We start from the raw sequence: 20,832 nt of genomic DNA on the forward strand, positions 1-20,832 counted from the left end.
CTGACCCTCCTGCTCACAGACACTACATGCAGTTATACACTTCATGCTTAAAGCACATGGAAGAAAGGAATCTCTTCTCACGACCAAAATGCACAGTTTCACAAATGCTACGGTGTTCATATTTATTGATGTACAAAAACAGAGTTGTCATTTGACTTAGAAAAAACAAAAATGAGCCAAAAGAAAAGACTTGAAACATCTTGGTCTCATTATATGATTTTAACGTCACACTGTTTGTCTGCTGAAGTTTTCCTTCACGTTTGCCAATTCCTCCTCCGCCGTCCAACTGTGTAAATGTGGATGGCAGTTCAGAGGACTCACAGACCGCTCTCCATCACCGCTCGCAGCTCGCGGCCAGCGATACAAGTCTATTCCTGACCGTCCGCGTCCCCGGGGCCTTGATTTAGACAATTAGATATGCACAAATGTGTGTGAGTGCTTATGTATTCAAACAAAGTGGCCTGTGGAGAACAGAGGCAGGAAATGGGGCTCTAATGGGCAAATTATTTACGGTTTTATGGGCTATTTGTTGATCGCAGGCTTTTGCAACGTTTGATGACACACACACGCGAAGCGCTCCAGATCTGCGCCGCTGCAAAAGTCCAAGTTATATCCCTGCCTCACGAAGGCTTCGCGAGGTTCTAAAAAGAGGCTGACAGATGTAGGGGCAGAGTGCACGTTGTGCCAGTAATGAGCCACTTAGCACCGAGGAGTCACTCACACGAGGTTTAAGCGGTTGAGTGAGACGGAGGAAGATCAAGGCCACCCACGCCAGCTGCGACCCCGGCCTGCGCTTCGACCCCTGGTGACAGTTTGACTAAACTCGCTGATGGACGTCAGCGCTGTCTTGAGCAAGCTCCTCTACGCTGCTGCATATTCCAGTTCCTGTGTGTGTTGGTGCTTGCACCACAAATGTTTATTTGTCCTCTGTGTGTGTGTGTGTGTGTGTGTGTGTTTTTCACCCGTTTCACTTTTTCCTCTCCCTCTCCTGCCCCGCTCGCCGTCTCAGGTCTGTCCATCTGCGGCCATAACTGCATGCTGACAGCGGAGTGGATGTCGGCCAGCAAAATAGTGTGCCGCGTGGGTCCTGCCAAAGACGACAAGGGAGAAATCAATGTCACCACCAAGTCCGGAGGCCTCGGCACCTCGACCGTCTCATTCAAGCTGCTCAGGCCGGAGAGGATCGGTAAGACTCCTAAGGCGAAAAAGGTCAATGATGACTGAAGCTGCCATGAGGGCTGCAAATTCTTATTTTTTTTTTTTTTTTTACAAGCAACTGTCCCAGTAAGAATCATTTTTGATGAAGAAGAAAAGAGACCTTATCAAACAGACAAGCTTTGCAAATTGTGTAATGTAGATACAAATTCCCAATAATTTTGCCGGTTTGGTTCATTCTAAACACATGAATATTCTTTAATCATAACCACTCCTTTGCAGCTAAAGCTGTAAATTTAGGCTGGAAGATGAACCTCTGCCATGGCCTCTCACATTGTTTTCTTCATGGTCTGTACCGTATGTAGCTCCATCAGCCTGTCCCTGCTGGCACGACCTCCCAACCACCCGAGGTTCAATGTGGGGATGGTGTGCATTGTTCGGATTCCATAGCACCTAGCATTTTGAATGCTGGCCAAAATGTTCGGTTTTGGTCTTATCTGACACTAGAGTCCCTTCTTTTCTGACCTGATTTGTAGCAAAGTACCTTTAGTCTCTTTTTGGCTTTCATTCAACGACAGTTTGAGCCTAGATTGGTGGATTGCATGACTAGCAGTGTGGCAGATTCTCCCACCTGAGCTGCAGACATCTTCCGCTTCTTCAGAGTTACTGTGAGCCTTTTGGCTACTTCTCATAATACTGTCCAGCCTATCAATTTAGTAGGGGAAGCCATGTCTTGCTGTCTTTGTAGATATGCTATACATAATTTAGATGATCGGTTGACCCATGCTCTTTGGGATGTTCGAACGTTGGCACGATGTTTTCCAACCTAACCCTGCTTTCATTTCTCCACAGCTCCATCCCAGACCTGTCTGCCGTATCCCTTTGTTCACTAATATTCTCTTATAAACCTCTGAGACCTTCACAGAAAAACTTTATTTACAGTTAAACTACATACATGTTAAATAATGATTAGACTTCTAAAGGCAGTTGATTGCTCTGGGTTTAGGTTAGGGGTGTCGGGGTAAAATCCACACATTTTTCAGATGTCTGTTCCTGAAAAGGTTGAAGCCCATATAACATTATCCTCCAGTTGCCCATGATGTACAGCTTTGTGTTGGTCAATCCCATAATATCCCAGTAAAATACCCTGAGGTTGGTGACAAAATGTGCAGTGGATCAAGACGAATAAAAACTCTTGTAAGGCAGTGTGCACTAGTGAAACTTATTTTTTCTCTAACCAAAACCTAATAAAAACACGTTAAAGTAGGGCACACAACAGTATTTATTTTAACTGAAATATTCTGCTACCTGATTACAGTTTTCTGTTGAATCACAAATTGTAGTAAAGCCAACAGATTTGAGCAACTTTGATAAATTTGTTTTTTTTTTATCATTTCAGACAGCTTTGCTGGTCATTGGTTTGTTATATTTCTAAAGTTTTTCTTTTATTAATGTTTTTTTAAAGCAACAAATGTGTTAATACAATGCTTTTCATCGCATTCAGTGTCTTTTCCGACCCTTAACATTAATAATCTGCACCTGATGCCGTTTCTGTTGCAGAAAGTGAATCAAAATGTTTTATTTTTTAAATATTACAAAATGGGGAAAAAAACATAATGAAAATATGAACTTACACAGACCATATTTACTGTTTGCATGCATGTAAAATGCTTCAGAGAAAGTACGTTTATGTGCGAGCACATCTGGGATGTGTTGTGACCGCGTCCCGCCTGTCCTGCAGGTATCCTGGAGCAGTCTGCCGTGTGGGTGGATGAGGTGAACTACGACATGAGGACGAACCGCAACAAAGGAATCTCGCCCTTCTCCCTGCGTCCCAACAATCCGCTGGGCGTCGAGATGGACAAGTACGGATCGAAAACATCCAAAGACACACACACATGCAACCTCACCGCCATAAACACCAGTGCTCTCCAGTCACTGAGTCATGGTTTACATCTCTAAAGCAGGCCCAAACTCTCCCCATATGCCAGCATTTGGAACATTATGCCAGCATGGAAGTGGCTGAACTGCTCCACACGGGGAGTGGAAACAACATAATTGTGTATAAAGTAGAGAGAAGAAAGATAAAGAGAAATTTGGAAAGGACCATGGGAGCAAACCTCACACGTTACATACACCGCCGTGCAGAGCAGGCAGCGCACTGATGGCTCCCACGCGTCGGGCAGGGAGGGCAGAGCTTGTACTGTATAGTTTGTCTTGTCAAGTTCTGACATTTCTGGCTCAGGGTTTGTTTGGCTTAGAGGGGCTGGGGGCAAGTGACCGCTCGTGGCCAGAGACAAGACCCCCATAAACAGGCTGCTGCATTGACTGGCTCCCAGAGATACATTAAACATCCACCGCAGCGCGTCTTGGCGTTTCCCTTTCATAGTCAGATTAAAGCTATCTCTGCAGGAGTTGATAGGTAACATGAAGGCGTTTGAAAAGAGTCGGTGGGGTTGTGTACATTTTTCGGCAGTGATCTCACTTTTTGGGCTTTCAGCTGTAAGGGTTTTGCTGCCGTAAGAATTTAACAGCTTAAAAACAAATACAGGTCAGTTATGACTTCCACTCGTGAGGTGTTGCTCACAAATCCTGCACAGAAATGCTTAAAGCATGAAACCTGAACCTGTCCGCATATTTAGTGTCTTAATAAAGAATTAAGAATTCATTAATTATTTAGAATCTTAATAAAATATTCAAACATATTTTATTAAGATTTGATCAAATCCTGCCCCACAATTGCGTTTTAGGCATAATGAATGTTTCATTTGTTATTCTAATTAGATGAATGATTAAGACAGAGCTTTTTACATTTAGCTATTGCATTGGTATATCTATTCACATATATATATGTGTGTATATATATATATATATATATATATATATATATATATATATATATATAGTTTAAATAATTTTTATGTTGCACATACTTGTATTTACAATGTTTCTCTTCTGTGTTCTGCTTTTACTCGGAGCCTTGCAATTAAATTCTGCTGACATGTACATTTTTAGTGTGCATTAGATTGACAATAAAGTCCAAGTCTATACTCCAGTTAAGAATGGCAAAAGAAATATCTCAAACATAAATAAATTCATAAAACCAAGTCAACTAAAATGTACTTTTGCCTTTAAACACCGATGTAAAACTTATTATTGGCTGAAATAAAGTTTAGTAAATGCAAATATTTTAAATGAATATAAAGCTAAACTAAAAGTGGCATTTACCTACTGATTTAAAGTTAGATAAGATTAGGGACACATTTGTATGCATTGTAACCCCTTAACAGCTAAATGCCAAATCAAAAACATAAGTTTTAAGATTTCTTTTAAAAATGTCAACCTTCTGTAATGCTTTCAAGTTCCCAGGAAAGCTGTTTCCCAGGCGAGGGGCCAATATACAAACATTTTATACATTTTTCCTTTTATCATCTCACTATGTAAATGCATCAGATTGACTTAAAAATTAGATAAGGATATAAAAACAGAAAACTCCCACATTTTTCATTTTGTTAATGCAAAAAATAATAAAATGGTCCTTGTTGTGTCATTCCAAGTTTAGTAAGAATCTGATAGAAGTCAGGGACATGTTTTAATGCATAAAATAAAAATATTCCACTAGTGTTCATTTTCTGTTTGATTCAAAGCTGCCTCAGTCTAAAAAAAAAAACTCTCCGCCAAGGTTTACTTTAATGGTCTGTGTTTGTTATATTTAACTGTTGAGTCAAAACAAAGTTTACACAAATGTGTTTCTGTATGGTTATCGTTTTTACAGTGAGAATCAAAATCATCAGGTCAGACTTAAGAGAAAACCAGAAATCTGATAAATGCGTCGCTAAAATTTTCACTATCTCAATCCAATTTTTCCAGAATACCACTCTCACTTCAGCTATGTACAAATCTTGTTCGCATCCAAAGATGGAAGCACCTCTGCCGATTTATAGAAAAGCTGTTTTTGATGCCGGTCTGAATATAAATGAAAAAAACTGAGCCATGAGTGTCAGCGTGTAGATCCAGTCAAGCTGCTCGATTGTTAAAAAAAAAAAAAAAAAAAAAAAAAAAAAAAAAAAAAAAAAAAAAAATGCCATAAGAGCTTCCATTGACTGATCTGGAACCTCATCTTTTCTGCTTAGCTTTTATTCTTTAAGGGACCTCTTAAGTCTGAATTCTGCTTAATGATACAGAAAACAAATGTCAGCCATTTCTGCCATAAACGTTTACAATAAAACAAATATTTTCTTGGAGTCAGCGCCACCATTCAGGGGGAAAAAAAGATATATTAAATGACCAAATATATTTGCTCATTTAAAATTTCATGGATATGTTTCTTTTTTTTTTCTTGAAGAAATGTATTTTGTGCTTCGTGTTGGTAAGGAGTCTGACAGTTTTATAAAAATATGAATCTAATTCCGAGTAAATGTGTTTACTTAAAAGTCTGCATGATCTGAAAATAAGCTGGGAAAAGTATCTTTTGAAGTGGGTGATGACCATCTACGGGAGAAGACCTCTGGCTTTGTACGCATTTGTGCACGAACATCACCGTGGTTCTAGATGGTTTTCTCCTTCACATAATTAAACACTGAGCCCAAATGTGAGACGTTTCCTTCTTTATATGTGCGTCTGTGTAACTGCAGGGTGGGTGGTGATGCTGGGGATGTTGGTTTGTGTAGCCCACAGGTCATTAGTAGAGATCAAGCTTCCCTAATGAGTACTGGGTCCTCCAGAGGCACCCAGGCGTCACACACTGCACTTCCCACGCCAGGCTCTCCCAGCCTCTTTGCTTGCTGGCTACACGCTGCCCCCTGCTGGAAAATAAAGTCACATTTAAAAAAAAAAAAAAAAGAAGATCCCACAGCCCTGCAATGAATAGAACAGTTCAGTTCTCTTCAATTCTCACCGTTTCATATTGTTTTCTCCTGCACTCATATGCCCTAATGTGTTTTCTCTCGCAGGAGTAAAGTCCCACTGAAAGACCTGGAGCAGATATTCCCAGGAATGAGTGGCGACTTCACCAGTGAGAACTTCTCTGCCTCCTGGTACCTCATAGAGAACCACGCAGGCTCCAGGTAGGTCCATCGTTGTGTCTCTTTAAGCAAACGTCTCAAAAAGCAGAAAGACTAACTCGGTTGACTGCGCTCCCACTTGCAGTATAAAGTTAATTTGGTGTGTTTTCCTCTGGAATAGTGCAAACACTGGTTACAACTGTTGCCACTTTTATACATTTTTCATCACACAGCGCACAGTAGTAGTCACACCTTGGGACTACCTTTTTTTTAAGATCTAGAGGACAAATGCTGTAAGTAAGAAAAACACAGAGGAGGAAGTGTAACAAATACTCAAAATCAAGTGTTGATTTTTTGCTTCGGAGGTTAGGTGCAAAAAGAATAAATCACTGAACTGTTGCACTCTGTTATATTTTTTTAAGAGACTTTTTCTGATAATTACACTAAGAATAGACCAAACTGTTGATTCTACAAAGGTTTAAAATAAAGATCATTATGGAGCTATTGTGGGGATTAAGCATAAGAGGGCAGCAAGATGCACCTCCCTCCTCTGCGTCATATAGTTATAGTTGTAGCTGTTTCATGGTTGACATGTTTGGCTTTTTCTTAGGAATCATTTTGTGCAAACTTTGCTTTTATGGTAGTATAGAATAATCCACTCATAGTTTGCTGTAAGGAAATCTGACTCCAGTTGCTACTTTTTCAATCAAAGTTATTTTTAGATTTGTTTTTTATTAATCTCTCATATTTCCTAATAGTCAACTATGGTCCAAATGGGAATGAGAATCACAATTAATGCAAATTTTATGTTACATAAACTCTTCAGAGCATGATGTACAGCTTTATCAGATGACGCGTGGAAATAAAGCATTTCAATGATTGTGTATCTTGACAATTGATGATATGATTGGATTTTGTGCATGGTTAGAAAAAGGTTTGTTTACAGGTATGTAATAGACGTTACAGGTGATGAATTTGCAGAACATGGATGTATGAATTGGCCAAACTGACCCCTAGCTGAGAAGAGAGGGAGACCAAAAATCTTGTGACAACTTCTGTCATGTTAATTTACCGCAGGGCTGTAAATCTCCTCTATATTTTTTCTTTCATTATGATAGATAATAAACACATCTATTTGCAAGTTTCCAATATTTAGCAGTACAAAAAATAATAAAGGATTATTTAAAGATGAAGAATCAGTGCTGGAAATATAATCCCTACATACACACTTACGGAATGGCAAAGAAAATATGTAAGGAATTCCAGTTGAAGGAAACAAAAGCATGGTTACTTTGTTTTTTGCCAATTTCCTTTGAGTTTATCCCCACATTGTCAGCTGGTTCTTCAGAGATCAGAGCCGTGTGTAGACAAGGTAGCCTGTTGACCCTGAAGACCGTCGGGGCAGAGGAGAGTTATTTTGGACACTCCTGGCTTCCTCTCCCTCCGGCTTAGCCTTTCAGTAACCCAGACCCCGAGGATCCAGCATGATCAGGGGCCTCTGTTTGGACCTCACTGGGTGACTGTTTCTTCCTGCAGAGGAAACCTCACTCAGGACACTGACACACAGACACACGTACTCACCGTCGCTCAACCTCCGCGTCCAGACATCGTGTGAAAGAAACGCAAAACGCGCGCGGAATCAGAAGCAAATTCAAGTATTTGTTTTCAGACGGGTGGCTTCTCTGATAATATTTATCGAGAAATTCATTATTATCGGTTGAATCAAAGTCTTTTTGCTGATTGTGTGTTTCAGTTTTGAGCAGCTGAGGGTCGCGGCCAGTAATCTGAAGAAGCAAGCATCTAAGAAAAACGAGGGGAGCATGGCCTATGTGAAAGGAGGCCTCAGCACATTCTTTGAGGCCCAGGATGCTCTGGCAGGTAAAACAAAAAAGGTTATTTCAAACGTGCACACACACTTATGCTCTCCCACTCCAAGTCAGGTCCTGATTTTGGGGGGGGGGGGGGGGGGGGGGGGGGGGTGAAATGTGCAAGTTTGGGCAGTTCCAATAACCTCCACCCCCACACATGTGGTCTAGCGGCGGCTGATTAAAGAGGCTCATTTGGACGGTGTGTGAAAACCCTCTTCTCTGCGCTCCAGTTATAGCGGCCAACCACAACACGGTTAAATCACCTCCATCAAAATGAGATCAGCTCTCACCTGTCACATACATCCTCGCTCCACTCTGAGAAGTGGTTAGTAAAAGCACGCACACGTTCACACTCGCTGACCTTCAGATGCCAAAAAAGATTTCAAGGTGGCAGAGTCAGACCGCTGTCGCTCTGCCAGGTACCTCGAATCAATTGTTCATTTCGTCATTCATGCTTTTGTCTGTTTACGCGCTGCTCCCGCCGCAGCCACTCAGTTACTTCCCCTTACTATTTATATGTACACTTTTTCTGCCTCCATCTTTATTATTATTGCTTTCCGTATGTTTGTGCTCCGGTTGGAGGAGAGGCAATGTTTTCATTGTTAGTGGCTGAATCTAAATAAACGGAGCAGCCCAACACAATGCGAGCCAGAGTATTAGGACTGATAGAGCCGATAACGGAGCCAATATGACCAATGGGAACAATGCAGAGTCATTCTCACGTTCAGACTGAGCGTGCCTACTGTGTGCCCGTTGCCCCAATGGGAAGTGTACAGTCTGGAGGGGTTCCAGGAAGTGGTGCTCCATGTATGGACTAAACTGACCTGTGCCCCAAATGGACTTACACCCATGGCTGATGGAAAGTATACCCTCTGTCAGGTCCAGGGTTTTGTGTTTAAGGGCATGATGACATGGATCAGATGTGCGCCGGGTTCTTAAATGATTTAAGTTTCCTCTGAAGTGTAGAAAAGCACACGGCAGATTGCACACTGTCATTTGTAAGTCATTTAACGTAAAGTCCAAATGGAAATGCTGTGTGCGAGTGTACATCCAACAGCTTGTAGAATCACCTTCAGCACCAGTAGCTCTCAGTAGTCATTTTCTGGGTGACTTTTATCATTGTGGGGTAATTCTGCCCGCCTCTTCTTTACATCTTTGCTTCAATGCTTCCATGGACCAGTTTGGGCTGAGCCTCAGCTGATGTCCACATTTGACTTAGTAATACTTTGGTTCACAGAGGACTTTATAGGTGGCTCAAAGAGACTACCAGGAGCTCAAGGCCTGTGGTGGTAAAATAAGCCCAAATCATCAGTATATCAGCATTTGTCGATGATATGCGGGTTTTTGGTTTTCTCCAGACATGGTGAAGTAAAGTATGGTCGACGATCGATATACTGGGCTCATTTTTTTCTAAAGGACAGTTTTCCGTAGAGGTGGTTTACTTCACCTCCTCCAAACAAGATGTTTTTGTTCAGTCTTTTTCTAAATTTTCTTTCATAAACCTTCAAACGTAACTTGTTAACTGATAATACCTGGGGTGGAGCTTATGGGTGTTTTACATTTTCTCAGAGCGTTGCACAGCCCTTCTCTGGGTGAACTTGGCTGAACAATCACTTTTGGGAAGACTGCCAGCTCTTTTAAATGTTTGTGAAAAATCAAAATCTCACTCAGTTAATCAATTCTTAGGCAGTAACAACATTTTCTCTAAGGTCAATGCTGATATCTTTCTTTGTGTCCGCCATTGCTTTAACACACATCAGACCATCTAAGCTCCCAGGGTGTACTTTGTTTTTCCCACTCCTATAAGGGTTTATAAATGTAATATTTTAAAATGTCTATATAGAAATTAAACAATGCAGCAAAAATAACAGTCACTATGTTTATATGCACAAAATTTCACGATCAGATTAAAATGTGTTCGGATTAAATAATTGGGTTGTACTGTTTATAGAGGCACACAATCAATTAATCATGATGTGTGTTTATATGCACCTGGCTTTATTCATAATAGAACCACTCTGACATGCGAAGTTATCAAATTACCCTAAAAAACACTGAAGAAGAAGTACTTCCGTCTTTGCTAAACAACAAAAAAATAGTAAACAAAGCAGAATTATACGAGTTTGTTTGTCTTCCGAACACCCAGGCAGGACTTGCACCAGTTTCTGATTACGTTTGAAACATTACTGAGTTAGCAACGATTTTGAGCTCTTTTATTTTTTTGAACAGAAAGGTTGTATCGGTAGCCCCGAAGTTTTGCTTCCCGACATATTTTTGGCACTCGCCAACGCGGAAATACGTCACGTATACGCCGGGCGCACATGCTCACTCGGGTCAGTTTGCCACATTTGGAATAACTTGAGCCTGACAAGCATTTATAAGCATGATGATCGGATTATCAATCGGTATAAACCCACTCTCTCATTACAATTTCATTCCGATTGAGCTTAATCTGATAATCATATATACCATTTTGCGTGTTTATATGACGCATTTTTATGTCCATGTAAACGTAGCTAATCATTCTTTTTCAAGTGCAGTGTGACTGATGGATGAATTTTGGAGTTCCCCAAAGTTTACTTATTTGTCATAATTATTAACCTATAAGAATCCATGATTGTCTTCTAAAAGTTGATTTGGAATGAAATTGGTTGAGAAGTGCTGATTTCTTTCTCGATGTCCAATAAACTTAGATTATACCTATGGATAAATGTGTAAATTATTCTGAAAACGCAAGGGGAATTTTCTTTGGCTTCTCCCAGTTTGGTGGAGTTTAGAAAAAGCTTCTTTTTTTTTTATAAAAAAAATATTTTGTACTCGTGAGGCTAGATGCAAGAACCATGTCTCAAAACGTAATTTTTCTGTGTCTTGTTGTATAAACAAGTGTTTCCTGCATGTCGGTTTTTCCTTTTTTTTTTCACCTTTCTCTCTGGAAGCTTTTTCCCTCAAGTCATATACGTTTTGCATATTATTCTGTTTGTGAGATTTTTCTGCATCCGGACTTTATTTATTCGCGGTATCCAAACCTAACAGAAGCATTATCTTGAGGGTGGAACAGGAGCGAGCGCTGCAGTTGTAAAAATCCCTTTCCTCGAATGCTGTCTTACTTTCATGTTTAAAGCAGTTTTTTTTTTCTTTTCTCTTCATAAAGATAAACATTGTCTCATATTTGGACCAGCAGCGGGACTTGAAAGTTAATTTTTGAACTTCTAGACCCCCCGTCTTCTCGCTGTGACTCATTACTGCCCTGCAGCATCGTTTTCAGGCCAGGATTGGGCTCTCTGTCTTGAAAAATGAAGCAGCAGCACAGAACGGGTGGCTGTGTTGAGGATATATTCTGTACAGTGTGTGTGTGGTTGGCCAAACCAGCCGGCACGCAGCCTGTGAGCTAGCCAGTTGGACTCAGCCCTGCAGTAGTTCATTGCAGGGGCTGCTCAGCACAGCTGTCAGAGAGACTGTGAATCCCTTCTTTGTGTCTCTGAGGAGTTTGGCAGGTCTTCGGTGTTCTGAGTCAGTCCAGACGAAGCTCACCTGAGAGGCAGCTGTTGGGATTTTGCAGAAATTCTTGCACCTCGAAATGTGCTGCGTTGGAAGTTGCTGCGGTGCCTGCAGACGCTCTCAGTCACCGTCGTGACATTCTCGCCTTCTCATTGTTTACTTTTAGCTTGCACGCTTGCATGTGAGCGTTTTATTGATGACTTTAGTTGAAGTCTGGGCTTGTTTTTAATGCAGCATGCAAGGTGGAAAGAAGGAAGAGAGGCCAACCCTGGGTAAAGAAATGAAATGGATGGAAAAGCTTCAGAGCAAACAGAAGTACTCTGAGGTTTACTTCTTTTGAACCGTTTTCTTTTCATCACCTAATGGCTCTTAGTTTTCCAGCTAGTCTACTACAACCATGTCTAAAAATTAAAGTCAAATCAAGTCTTTTATAATAATCTCTGACTTTTTCATTAGAAATCAAAACATACAAAAATACTGCAAAATTACATGCTGTTGTGGATCAGTATGACAAAACTGCTTGCTCTATGGATGTAGTTTTGTAATTTAGCTTTTTGACATAATGTCTCTCCAAATGGCATGGAAGCACATCATTAGGTATCATTAAACTTAGTATTTTCTGCCAGAATAATCATTTGTTGTACATATTAAACATGGAAAGCTAACATTTTTACCGGCTGCAACAATAAACAGTACACAAAAACTGAATTTAATCTCATTTTTTAATCTATTGATATTTTTTAATTCTGTCATGGAACTAATTGTGGTAAAAAAAATTAAAGGTATGTAAAATATTGTAAAATCACAATTTGTATTGTGCTAAAAAAGCTTCACAATGACGATAAACACTACGATGACTGCCTGTCTCAAATTTTGAGTTGAAATAAGAAATAGTGACAAGATAAGAATCATTTGTTTGTGCTATTAGGAACCACTACTGTTTTTCTGGGAACAATTTTAAGCTTCCATTCTGTAAGCCGAACTAAAAAGTTATGTGATGTTATTTTACGGAATTAGGATGGCATTTCATCATCTCTAGTTTAAAAGCTAAAGTGTAACCAATCCTGAACTGGATACACTGGGTACACTGTGGGAATAACGTCTTAATCTTGTTAAATGTTACGCAGCCAAAAATTGCATGCCTCGACAATTTGGAAGTTGTCTTAAGAGACTCCATCTGAACAACAATATGTGTTTAAGGGCTAAAAAAAGTGTATTTTGCATGACATGTCCCAGTTAAAACTAAGAACAGTTTTCTAACCTTGTAATTTCTCTATTTGGTGGTTGATTTAAAACAACTACCTCTGTCAATTAGGTTTCAGTTAAATTCAGTTTATTTATATAGCGCCAACTCACAACACATGTCACCTCAAGGCACTTTTACAGAGTCAGTTCAATGGAATCATACAGACAGATTGGTTAAAAGGTTTTCTATCTAAGGCAACCCACCAGATTGCATCAAAAAATCTGCTGTATAATTTTCTTTGAAAAAAAAAATCTGACTCTGAGTCACTCAAATGCATCATAAAGAGGAAAAAAATATATATAAGTCACACCGGACTATAAGTCGCATTTATTTAGAAATTTATTTCACACAGTCAAGACTAAAAACTGACATTTTATCTGGTAAGGCAATTTATTCAGTTACACAGCTGCATCCACAATCGGCTGAATAATTTGAAACATACCTGGGAGGTTTAATGGCTTAAATTAGCAATTGTAATTGTAAACCGCCTGGACAACAGACCTGTAAGCTAGCGCTAGCTGTTAATAGCTTCACAGACAGACCGATATCAGGGTTCTGTCTCGGTGTAGTCTCAACCTTTCAAGCAGCAGGGTTTCATCCCTGCCGACTGTTTGGTCGTGGAGCCTGAGTGACGAGCAGAGCCAATTCTTCCAAGGCGGATCGAATGAGTGACAGGCCGCGAGGGAGGGGAGGGTTATTTCTGCTAAAATGTTGAAATTTGAGGTTTTTCATTGTTGTGTGAAAAGGAAGTCTCCCAGTGATGCAGGAAACGGAACAGCTACCGTGGTCCAAAAATGAAAGATTCCCAGGGCCTGTTCCCCGCGTCCCCAGCCCCAGCAGGAGTCAAAACATCTCCAGCTTTAGAAACCAGGGACACTGTATTTTATTTTTATTCTTTTTTTTTTTTTTTTCCCCCTCCCTGAACGGGTCGAGGAAGTGAAGCGAGAGCTGCGTCTCTTCCTCAGGACCCGCCTTGGAGTGTTCTCCGGATTCTGACCTGATGTTTAGCTTAGCTGTAACGTCATCGGGCCTTTTGCTATGAGAGGACAGGCAGCTGGCAGTGGGGCAAAGGGCAGTCTGGAGACACGAAGCAGACCTGCAGCGTGTGTGTCATCCTTTGTTTTTGGCCCTATCAGACCTGCATAGACACACGCTCGTCTGCTTGTTTCTGTCTTAACCTGCATTTAGTCACATTTGCGGCTGTTTTTTAATGATCCCTACTGATTAGGCAGTGTTGTATTTAAACAGTGTGTCTCAGTAATACTTCAGTCTGCCCTGATGCTTCTGTGTGTCTGATTAGCGCTACATTTGTCCGCGGAAATCTCCCCTCGTCTCCTTGTTTGTGAAGTTCATTTTTAAAGCTCTAGTGTGAATTTTAATGGTCATCTTCATTTTTATTTAGATCAATAGCCCTTGTGCGCGTTGGTGTTGCTGCACAAGTATGCAAGCGTTTGTCTTTTAAAGCCTTTCCACCTCTTCTCAGCTCTGTCAATAAACCCACCCTCAGCTCTCAGCACCCAGCTGCCCACTACTGAACACCATTTATTTATTCACTGGGGTAGCCCCGCCACTCTCTCTCCCTCTTTTTTTCCCCCTCTGGGTTTTTTTTCCTCCCTTCGTTCCGTTTTTTCAAATTCCCTCTCTGGCATGAAGCTCTTCATGCTAAGTGATGGTTCCTGCCCCCCTCTTGCTCTCCTCTCCACTGCAGTCATTTTTGGCATAAGAACGTGTTATTTTTTCAGACAAATGAGACATTTTACATTCATATTTACCCCCCTCTCCCACCCCCCACCTGGTCAAAGGGCTTTAAATGTCCCAAAACCACCAAACTGCGCTGTTAATGGCTGTCGTTGGGCGACTTGATCCAGGCCGGGGCGAGGTCAGGTCCTCCTAGTGTGGGAACAGTCACTGGTGGGTTCAATAGCAGCATCTGTGAGTGGAGAACCAGTGAGGTTATCTCACATCTAGCAGTAAAGCAGAGACTGTTTGTTGTTTTACCTTCAGTTCCTGAAGTTAAAAATTTCCACATTTTTGGTGATGTGCCCCACCGCAGTCTAGAGAGCAGATTCCTTTTTCAGATTCCTGTGCTTCACGTTTTTATGACATTTTTAATTTTAGTTGCTTTGCCGTTGAAGCTATAACTTGTCTTCCAGCGATCCACCAGAGGCTGGAATCGGATGGCACAGAGAAGGTGGAGGGATCGATGACCCAGCGCCTGGAAAACATCCTAAACCGTAAGTTTTAAGCCAATATAACAAAACGGGCCATTATTTTATAAAAATGTTATCAGGTAGATGGTTTTTAGTTCTGGTCTTCTTGTGAATTTTTAAGTTATGTTTTAGTCTTTCTCTAAAACATGTCTGCCTCTTAATGAATATGAAAGAGTAGGGCATTTGTCACTGTCACAAAATTACTGTACACAATCTCCTTGTCGCAAAGAGCTGCTGTTCAGTGCGGCACCAAACGTTTTAGGAGGTTTCCAGGATGTTCTGGAGAAGTCATTAGAAAAGTAGAACTAAGTAGTTTTTGGCCAAAACAGCTACTGTAGCCAGACAGTAGCTGTTTTTAATAAACCTATGCTGTAGAGATGGAAACCATTTTTTTTCCCCAGTAGCTGGATATATTATTCACTGGTCGTCTACATTTGCAATAAACCCAAAGCAGAGAGACATTTACACTGTTTAGATATATGTTGTTTTATTTATCTCAACCTGAGCATCATCTTGACATTCACCAACATCATCACATTAACTTATTTTCTCAGTATTGTGCAGAATTACTGCCTGCATACATACACTATATTGCCAAAAGTATTCGCTCACCCATCTAAATAATGGAAATCAGGTCTTCCTATCGCTTCCATGGCCACGGCTGTATAAACCTGAGCACCTAGGCATGCAGATTGTTTCTACAAACATTTGTAAAAGAGTGGGTCGCTCTCAGGGGCTCAGTAGATTTCAAGGTGGTTCTGTGATAGGATGCCACCTGTGGAACACGCCCAGCTGTGAGATTTTCTCACTCCTAATATTCCACATTTAGCTGTCAGCGGTGTTATAATGAAGTGGAAACGATTGGGAACAACAGCAACTCAGCCACAAAGCAGTAGGCCACATAAACCGATGGAGCAGGGGCAGCGGAGTCCATCACTACTGACCTCCAAACCTTGTGGCCTTCACATTAGTTTAAGAACAGCATATAGAGAGCTTCATGGAATGGGTTTCCATGTCAGAGCCACTGGACTCTAGAGCAGCAGAGGCATGTTCTCTGGAGTGATGAGTCGCACTTCTCAGTCTGGTTATTTGATGAATGAATCTGGATTTGATGGCTGCCAGGAGAACGGTACATGTCTGACTGTATTGTGCCAAGTGGGGGGAAGATTCTGGTGTGGGGTTGTTTTTCAGGATCTGGGCTCAGCCCCTTAGTTTCAGTGAAAGGAACTCAGAATGCTTCAGCATACCAAGAGATCTTGGACAACTCTGTGCTCCCAGCTTTGTGGGATCAGTTTGGAGATGTCCCCTTCCTCTTCCAATGTAACCATGCACCAGTGCACAAAGCAAGGTCCAGAGAGACATGGTTGAGAGAGCTTGGTGTGGATGACCTTGACTGGTCTGCACCTCTACACGACAGAACACCTTTGGGATGAATTAGAGCAAAGACTGAGCCAGGTCTTGCCATCCACCATCAGTGTCTGACCTCAAAAATACGCTTCTGGAAGAATGGTCCTAAATTCCCATAAGGTCTCCAGAACCTTGTGGAAAGGCTTCCCAGAAGAGTTGAAGCTGTTAGCTGCAAAGTGTGGACCAACATCATATTGAACTCTTGTGCATTGAAAATGAGAGGTCCCTTAAGATCATATGAGTCATGGCTGGTGAGCGAATACTTTTGACGATATAAGATAAGATAAGATAGACTTTATTGATCTCACAGTGTCACATCGGCTCAATGATCAAAAGAAGGTGCCAAAAAGAGGAAAAGGTGCATGAGGTATACACAGTGCGTCCACATATATACAGTGAATCGAGAAAAAAAAAGAAATAAAGCAGAAATTTATGATGACTTATATAGTGTATATATACCAGTGTGTGTGTGTGAATGTGTGTATATATATATATATATATATATATATATATATATATATATATATATATATATCTTTCCTATGCTGAACATAATAGATTAGATATATAGAGTACCTACTAATCATGTTTATTTGTCATTGCAATATACATTGCAATGAAATTTGTCCTCTCCATTTAACTCATCCCTTTGGGAGCGTCTGGGGAGCATTCAGGGGCAAAGGGTCTAGCTCAGAGACCCAGAGTGGCAGTCTGCGGGATTAGAACCGGGGAACTTGGAGCCACCCCAGGACGCAAACACCCTGCTCTAAACCCCTAGGTCACCGCTCTCCTCTCTGTGATAGAATAGATCAGACAAAGGGCACAAAATGGACTGAAAATGGCAGAAAAAAAAAGGAAAAGGAAAGTATGTAATTTTAAGTGAAACCTGTGCTGGAACCTGGACATCTGCGTGTTCACTCAGCGCCCTGCTGGTCTTCCTCGCCTTAATAAGCGGATCCCTCATCAAACCCCGCGTCCCGCCCTTGTAGGTCATACATGATAATGAGGCCACTCTAATGGGAGGTCAATAAGCTGGTCCTTTTCCCCAAGTGAAGAGTAAATAAACCTCTTAGCCGGACGTATCTTTCATCCCTACGAACCCGGACGTTAAGGCCCATGGCGGAACAGGCCTAGAGCTCCGTTCATCCCCTCCCCACACACAAACTCTATGCATCAAAAGCACAGCATCAGTCAGCCAATCACAAAACAGCCTTGTTAATAAGTGAGACTGCTGAGTGAAAAATGTTCGATATTACTCCTTGCTCACCCTTTTACTGTTTTTTCCTTCAGGGATTATGTTGGGGGTGGGGGTGGGGGGGGTTGTTTTGATTAGGAGAACTTTGTTTTTTTTTCTATCTGACGGCCCAGCAGAGGCCACCCACGAAGCCCCTTAGTTCTGCTTTAGTCTCACCAAGTATGCTAAGAGATAGTTGTCACTTTCTTCTGAGCAGTTTAGTTCCTGCTCCTATTCCTCTTTTTATGTCAAATAACATCCCGAGCAAGAGGAAAACCAGAGAGCGGGACTATGAGGGAAATGTGGTGTTTAACATTTATTTATACAGTATCCCAGTTTCTCATTTTCTCCCACCTCCTTCACTCTCGCTCCGTCTTTTTTTTTTTTTTTTTTTTCTTCACAGGAGCGAGCGATACCGCAGATACTCTCTTCCAGGAGGTCCTGGGACGGAAAGACAAGGCCGACTCCACACGCAACGCGCTCAACGTGCTGCAGCGGTTCAAGTTTCTCTTCAACCTGCCGCTCAACATAGAACGTAACATTCAGAAGGTACTTTACACGAACATGAGAAATCCCGGCATGTAAACAGAAAGTGCCAAATGCAAAATCAAAGCCATCTGGTCTTTGCTTTAACGCCAGCATGTTGATGGTCCGAGTCCTCAGCAAACCTAAAGAATAGAGGAAAACGTAATCCGGTTTGACCTCTTTACAACACAGTGTAAAGTAGTTAGAAGGAATGCCTTTATGAAAACAAAACTCCTTCATTATATGTTACTATCCAGGATATTTATTTGTAGAACTCTAGAGAAAAAAAAAAGCCTGCAACACTGGCTTTTTTCATCTTAAGATTTTGTTCTAAGTGTTTTTGTTGGGACTGGATCTCGTTTCTTCAAGACCTTCGATTCAGATCGAGACAGCTGCTGGTTTTGAGGTTCTGCAGTTACTGAGCAAGCCACAAAAACCCTTAAAACTAACGAAGAACATGGACGGTCTTTGCTAGCTCTTCCCTTTAGTCTTCAAGAACGTATTAAAAAAAAACAAACAGACATTGGGCTCCTGGTGGATCACGAGAGTTCCCGGGAGGTTTTGAACATGCAAAATACTTCCGCAGCAAATCTCGTTGTGGTTTAATAGGAAGGTTGCAGAATATCGGCGTCTGGTGTGGGGTGTGAGGGAGGAAACCCATTAAGTGAGGCCCTGTGTGCACCGTCATGGCCTTATTGCCAAGAATCTGAGCCAGGGCTGAACTACAGAGGTTTCATTCAAGATTCAAGAGTATTTGTCTGCCCAGCGATATACGAGTACGCACAGGGTTGAAATAACGTTCTCCGAAGAAAATTGACATTTAACCCGACAAAAAAAATTGTGAAAATGTCCTAGTGTGTAAAAAAAGGAACAATTACACAACAAAGATGCTGAGAAAGATACAATCCTGTATATTTGGGAAAACTTCGCAATTCTGCTAGAGCTATTTTATGCTATTACAAAGCACGGCAAGTAGTTGAACAAAAATAGCATATTATTACAATTATTATGATCAACATTTTAATTTATTAGTTGGAATAAACGTTTTGAAAAGTAATCGTCAAATTTAATCCGGTGCTATGAACCAGTTGACGCGATAGTGGACAAGTGATAAAGTGATCTGCTCACACTTCTAGGTGTAAATTATGATGAAATAATGATGTAGAATCCTAAAGTAGAAGGCGTGGAGATTTGTCAGTGCATAATACTTTCTTATGCCATTCTCCATTTTCACAGTTATACTATTATCTTTGCTGCTGTTTTGCCAAATGGGGAATTGACGCAAGGCAGTAAAGTTGACATATATATATTTTTTTTAAAGAGGGGCGGAAATGTCCACTACTTATTGGTTTTGCCCTAATTAAGGAAGTTAAAATATTGTATTTATATATTGTAATTAATAATTTGTTTTGCTCTTTACGGGAAAGATCCCTGCACCTTCAAAAAAGGTTGCTGTGATATCAAAAGTAGGATGGAGTATTTTTTGGTATCGAATGAAAGTTTTTAGCATCCTGTCAACTGTAGTTGTAGCTCTGGTCAAGTATGACTAAATAATCTTTTTAGTCAAATTCAGGGCTTGTAATTTTTGCAGAAACTTTTAAGCTTTCATTTCATAAAACAAATGGGTAAATGGAAGGTGAAATGGTTTTTAGTGGAATTATTTTTTATACCAAGCAGACTAATCATTAAATGTCTTGGGCACTTGTATTTTTGTCTTTAATTTGTTCTGCATTAGGTATTTGTGTGTTTATTGTTTCCGGTGGTGTCTGTCGTAGAGAAATAAAAGCCTCCTGATCTGTTCTGTGCATTTATATCCTCTACTCTTGTTTTAAAATTGTGCCTGAAAGTGTTTGAACATTTCCTTATTTTTCTTGAGTCCACATTTATTTAAAAAAAAAAAAAAAAAACACTGCTAAGTAAGATGCATATTTCAACTCTTTTTCTTACAGTTTAGCTTTGCTTTGGCTCCATCTGTCCTCAGTTAGTCTTTAGTATTTGTTTTGAGGTCCAGCTTGGGTGACTTTCAGCCAGAGGGTGGAGCTAGAGAGGCTTTAATACACAGTGGGTGTCATGATTGATGAGTTAATTGGGGGGACAAAATATTGTTGCATTATTAACTTTTCTTTTTTTTTTCTTCCAGGGAGATTACGATGTTGTGATCAATGACTACGAGAAGGCCAAATCTCTCTTTGGGAATACTGAAGTTGCAGTTTTCAAAAAAGGTAAATTTTATGTTTTGGGGTTTTCACCTCAACTAGTAAAGAATCCAAAGACAACAATGTTAAAAAAACCTGCTTGGCTTTTGGCTCCAGTTTACGCCGAGTGAGACGAGGAATCGAGCTCTGAGAAATCTCCTGTTGGAAAACTGCTGCAGACGCCGTCGACTCTTCACGACCAAAAGAGATACATCAGGTCTCGTTACAGTTCTCCAATCCGCTCTGGCTGCTCTGCATCATCTGTCTTCTCTGTCTCCCTAACCCTTGATTTCTTTTTACACAAAGGCTTTGCCCTCTTGCTTGAACAGTCATCATTTTGCGTTCACCCACAAAATATCCAACACAAAGTCCCGATAAATCTTTTTATTTTGCTCTTGCTCTCATTTGGTTTCTTTTTGTGTTTTACCTCTGTTTACTAAACTTCACCTCCATCCACGTCCCTTTTTCTTTTGTTTTGCTTCTCACTTTCC

General features: G+C 40.8%; 1 protein-coding gene across 1 annotated transcript; it reads left to right on the forward strand.

Annotated features, from left to right (window-relative positions):
* Positions 1-1,009: 1,009 nt before the first annotated feature.
* LOC118558134 (exocyst complex component 2-like) lies at positions 1,010-20,472 on the forward strand (the record flags this gene model as incomplete). The annotated part of the gene is made up of 8 exons (XM_036128601.1): positions 1,010-1,186; positions 2,897-3,020; positions 6,108-6,221; positions 7,912-8,036; positions 14,924-15,004; positions 18,025-18,170; positions 20,287-20,368; positions 20,459-20,472. Coding segments are annotated over 8 exons (863 nt in total), but the record flags the coding sequence as incomplete, so codon positions are not given.
* Between the last annotated feature and the right edge of the window lie 360 nt (positions 20,473-20,832).

Source organism: Fundulus heteroclitus, unplaced genomic scaffold, assembly GCF_011125445.2.
Source record: "Fundulus heteroclitus isolate FHET01 unplaced genomic scaffold, MU-UCD_Fhet_4.1 scaffold_1016, whole genome shotgun sequence".
Taxonomy (NCBI): domain Eukaryota; kingdom Metazoa; phylum Chordata; class Actinopteri; order Cyprinodontiformes; family Fundulidae; genus Fundulus; species Fundulus heteroclitus.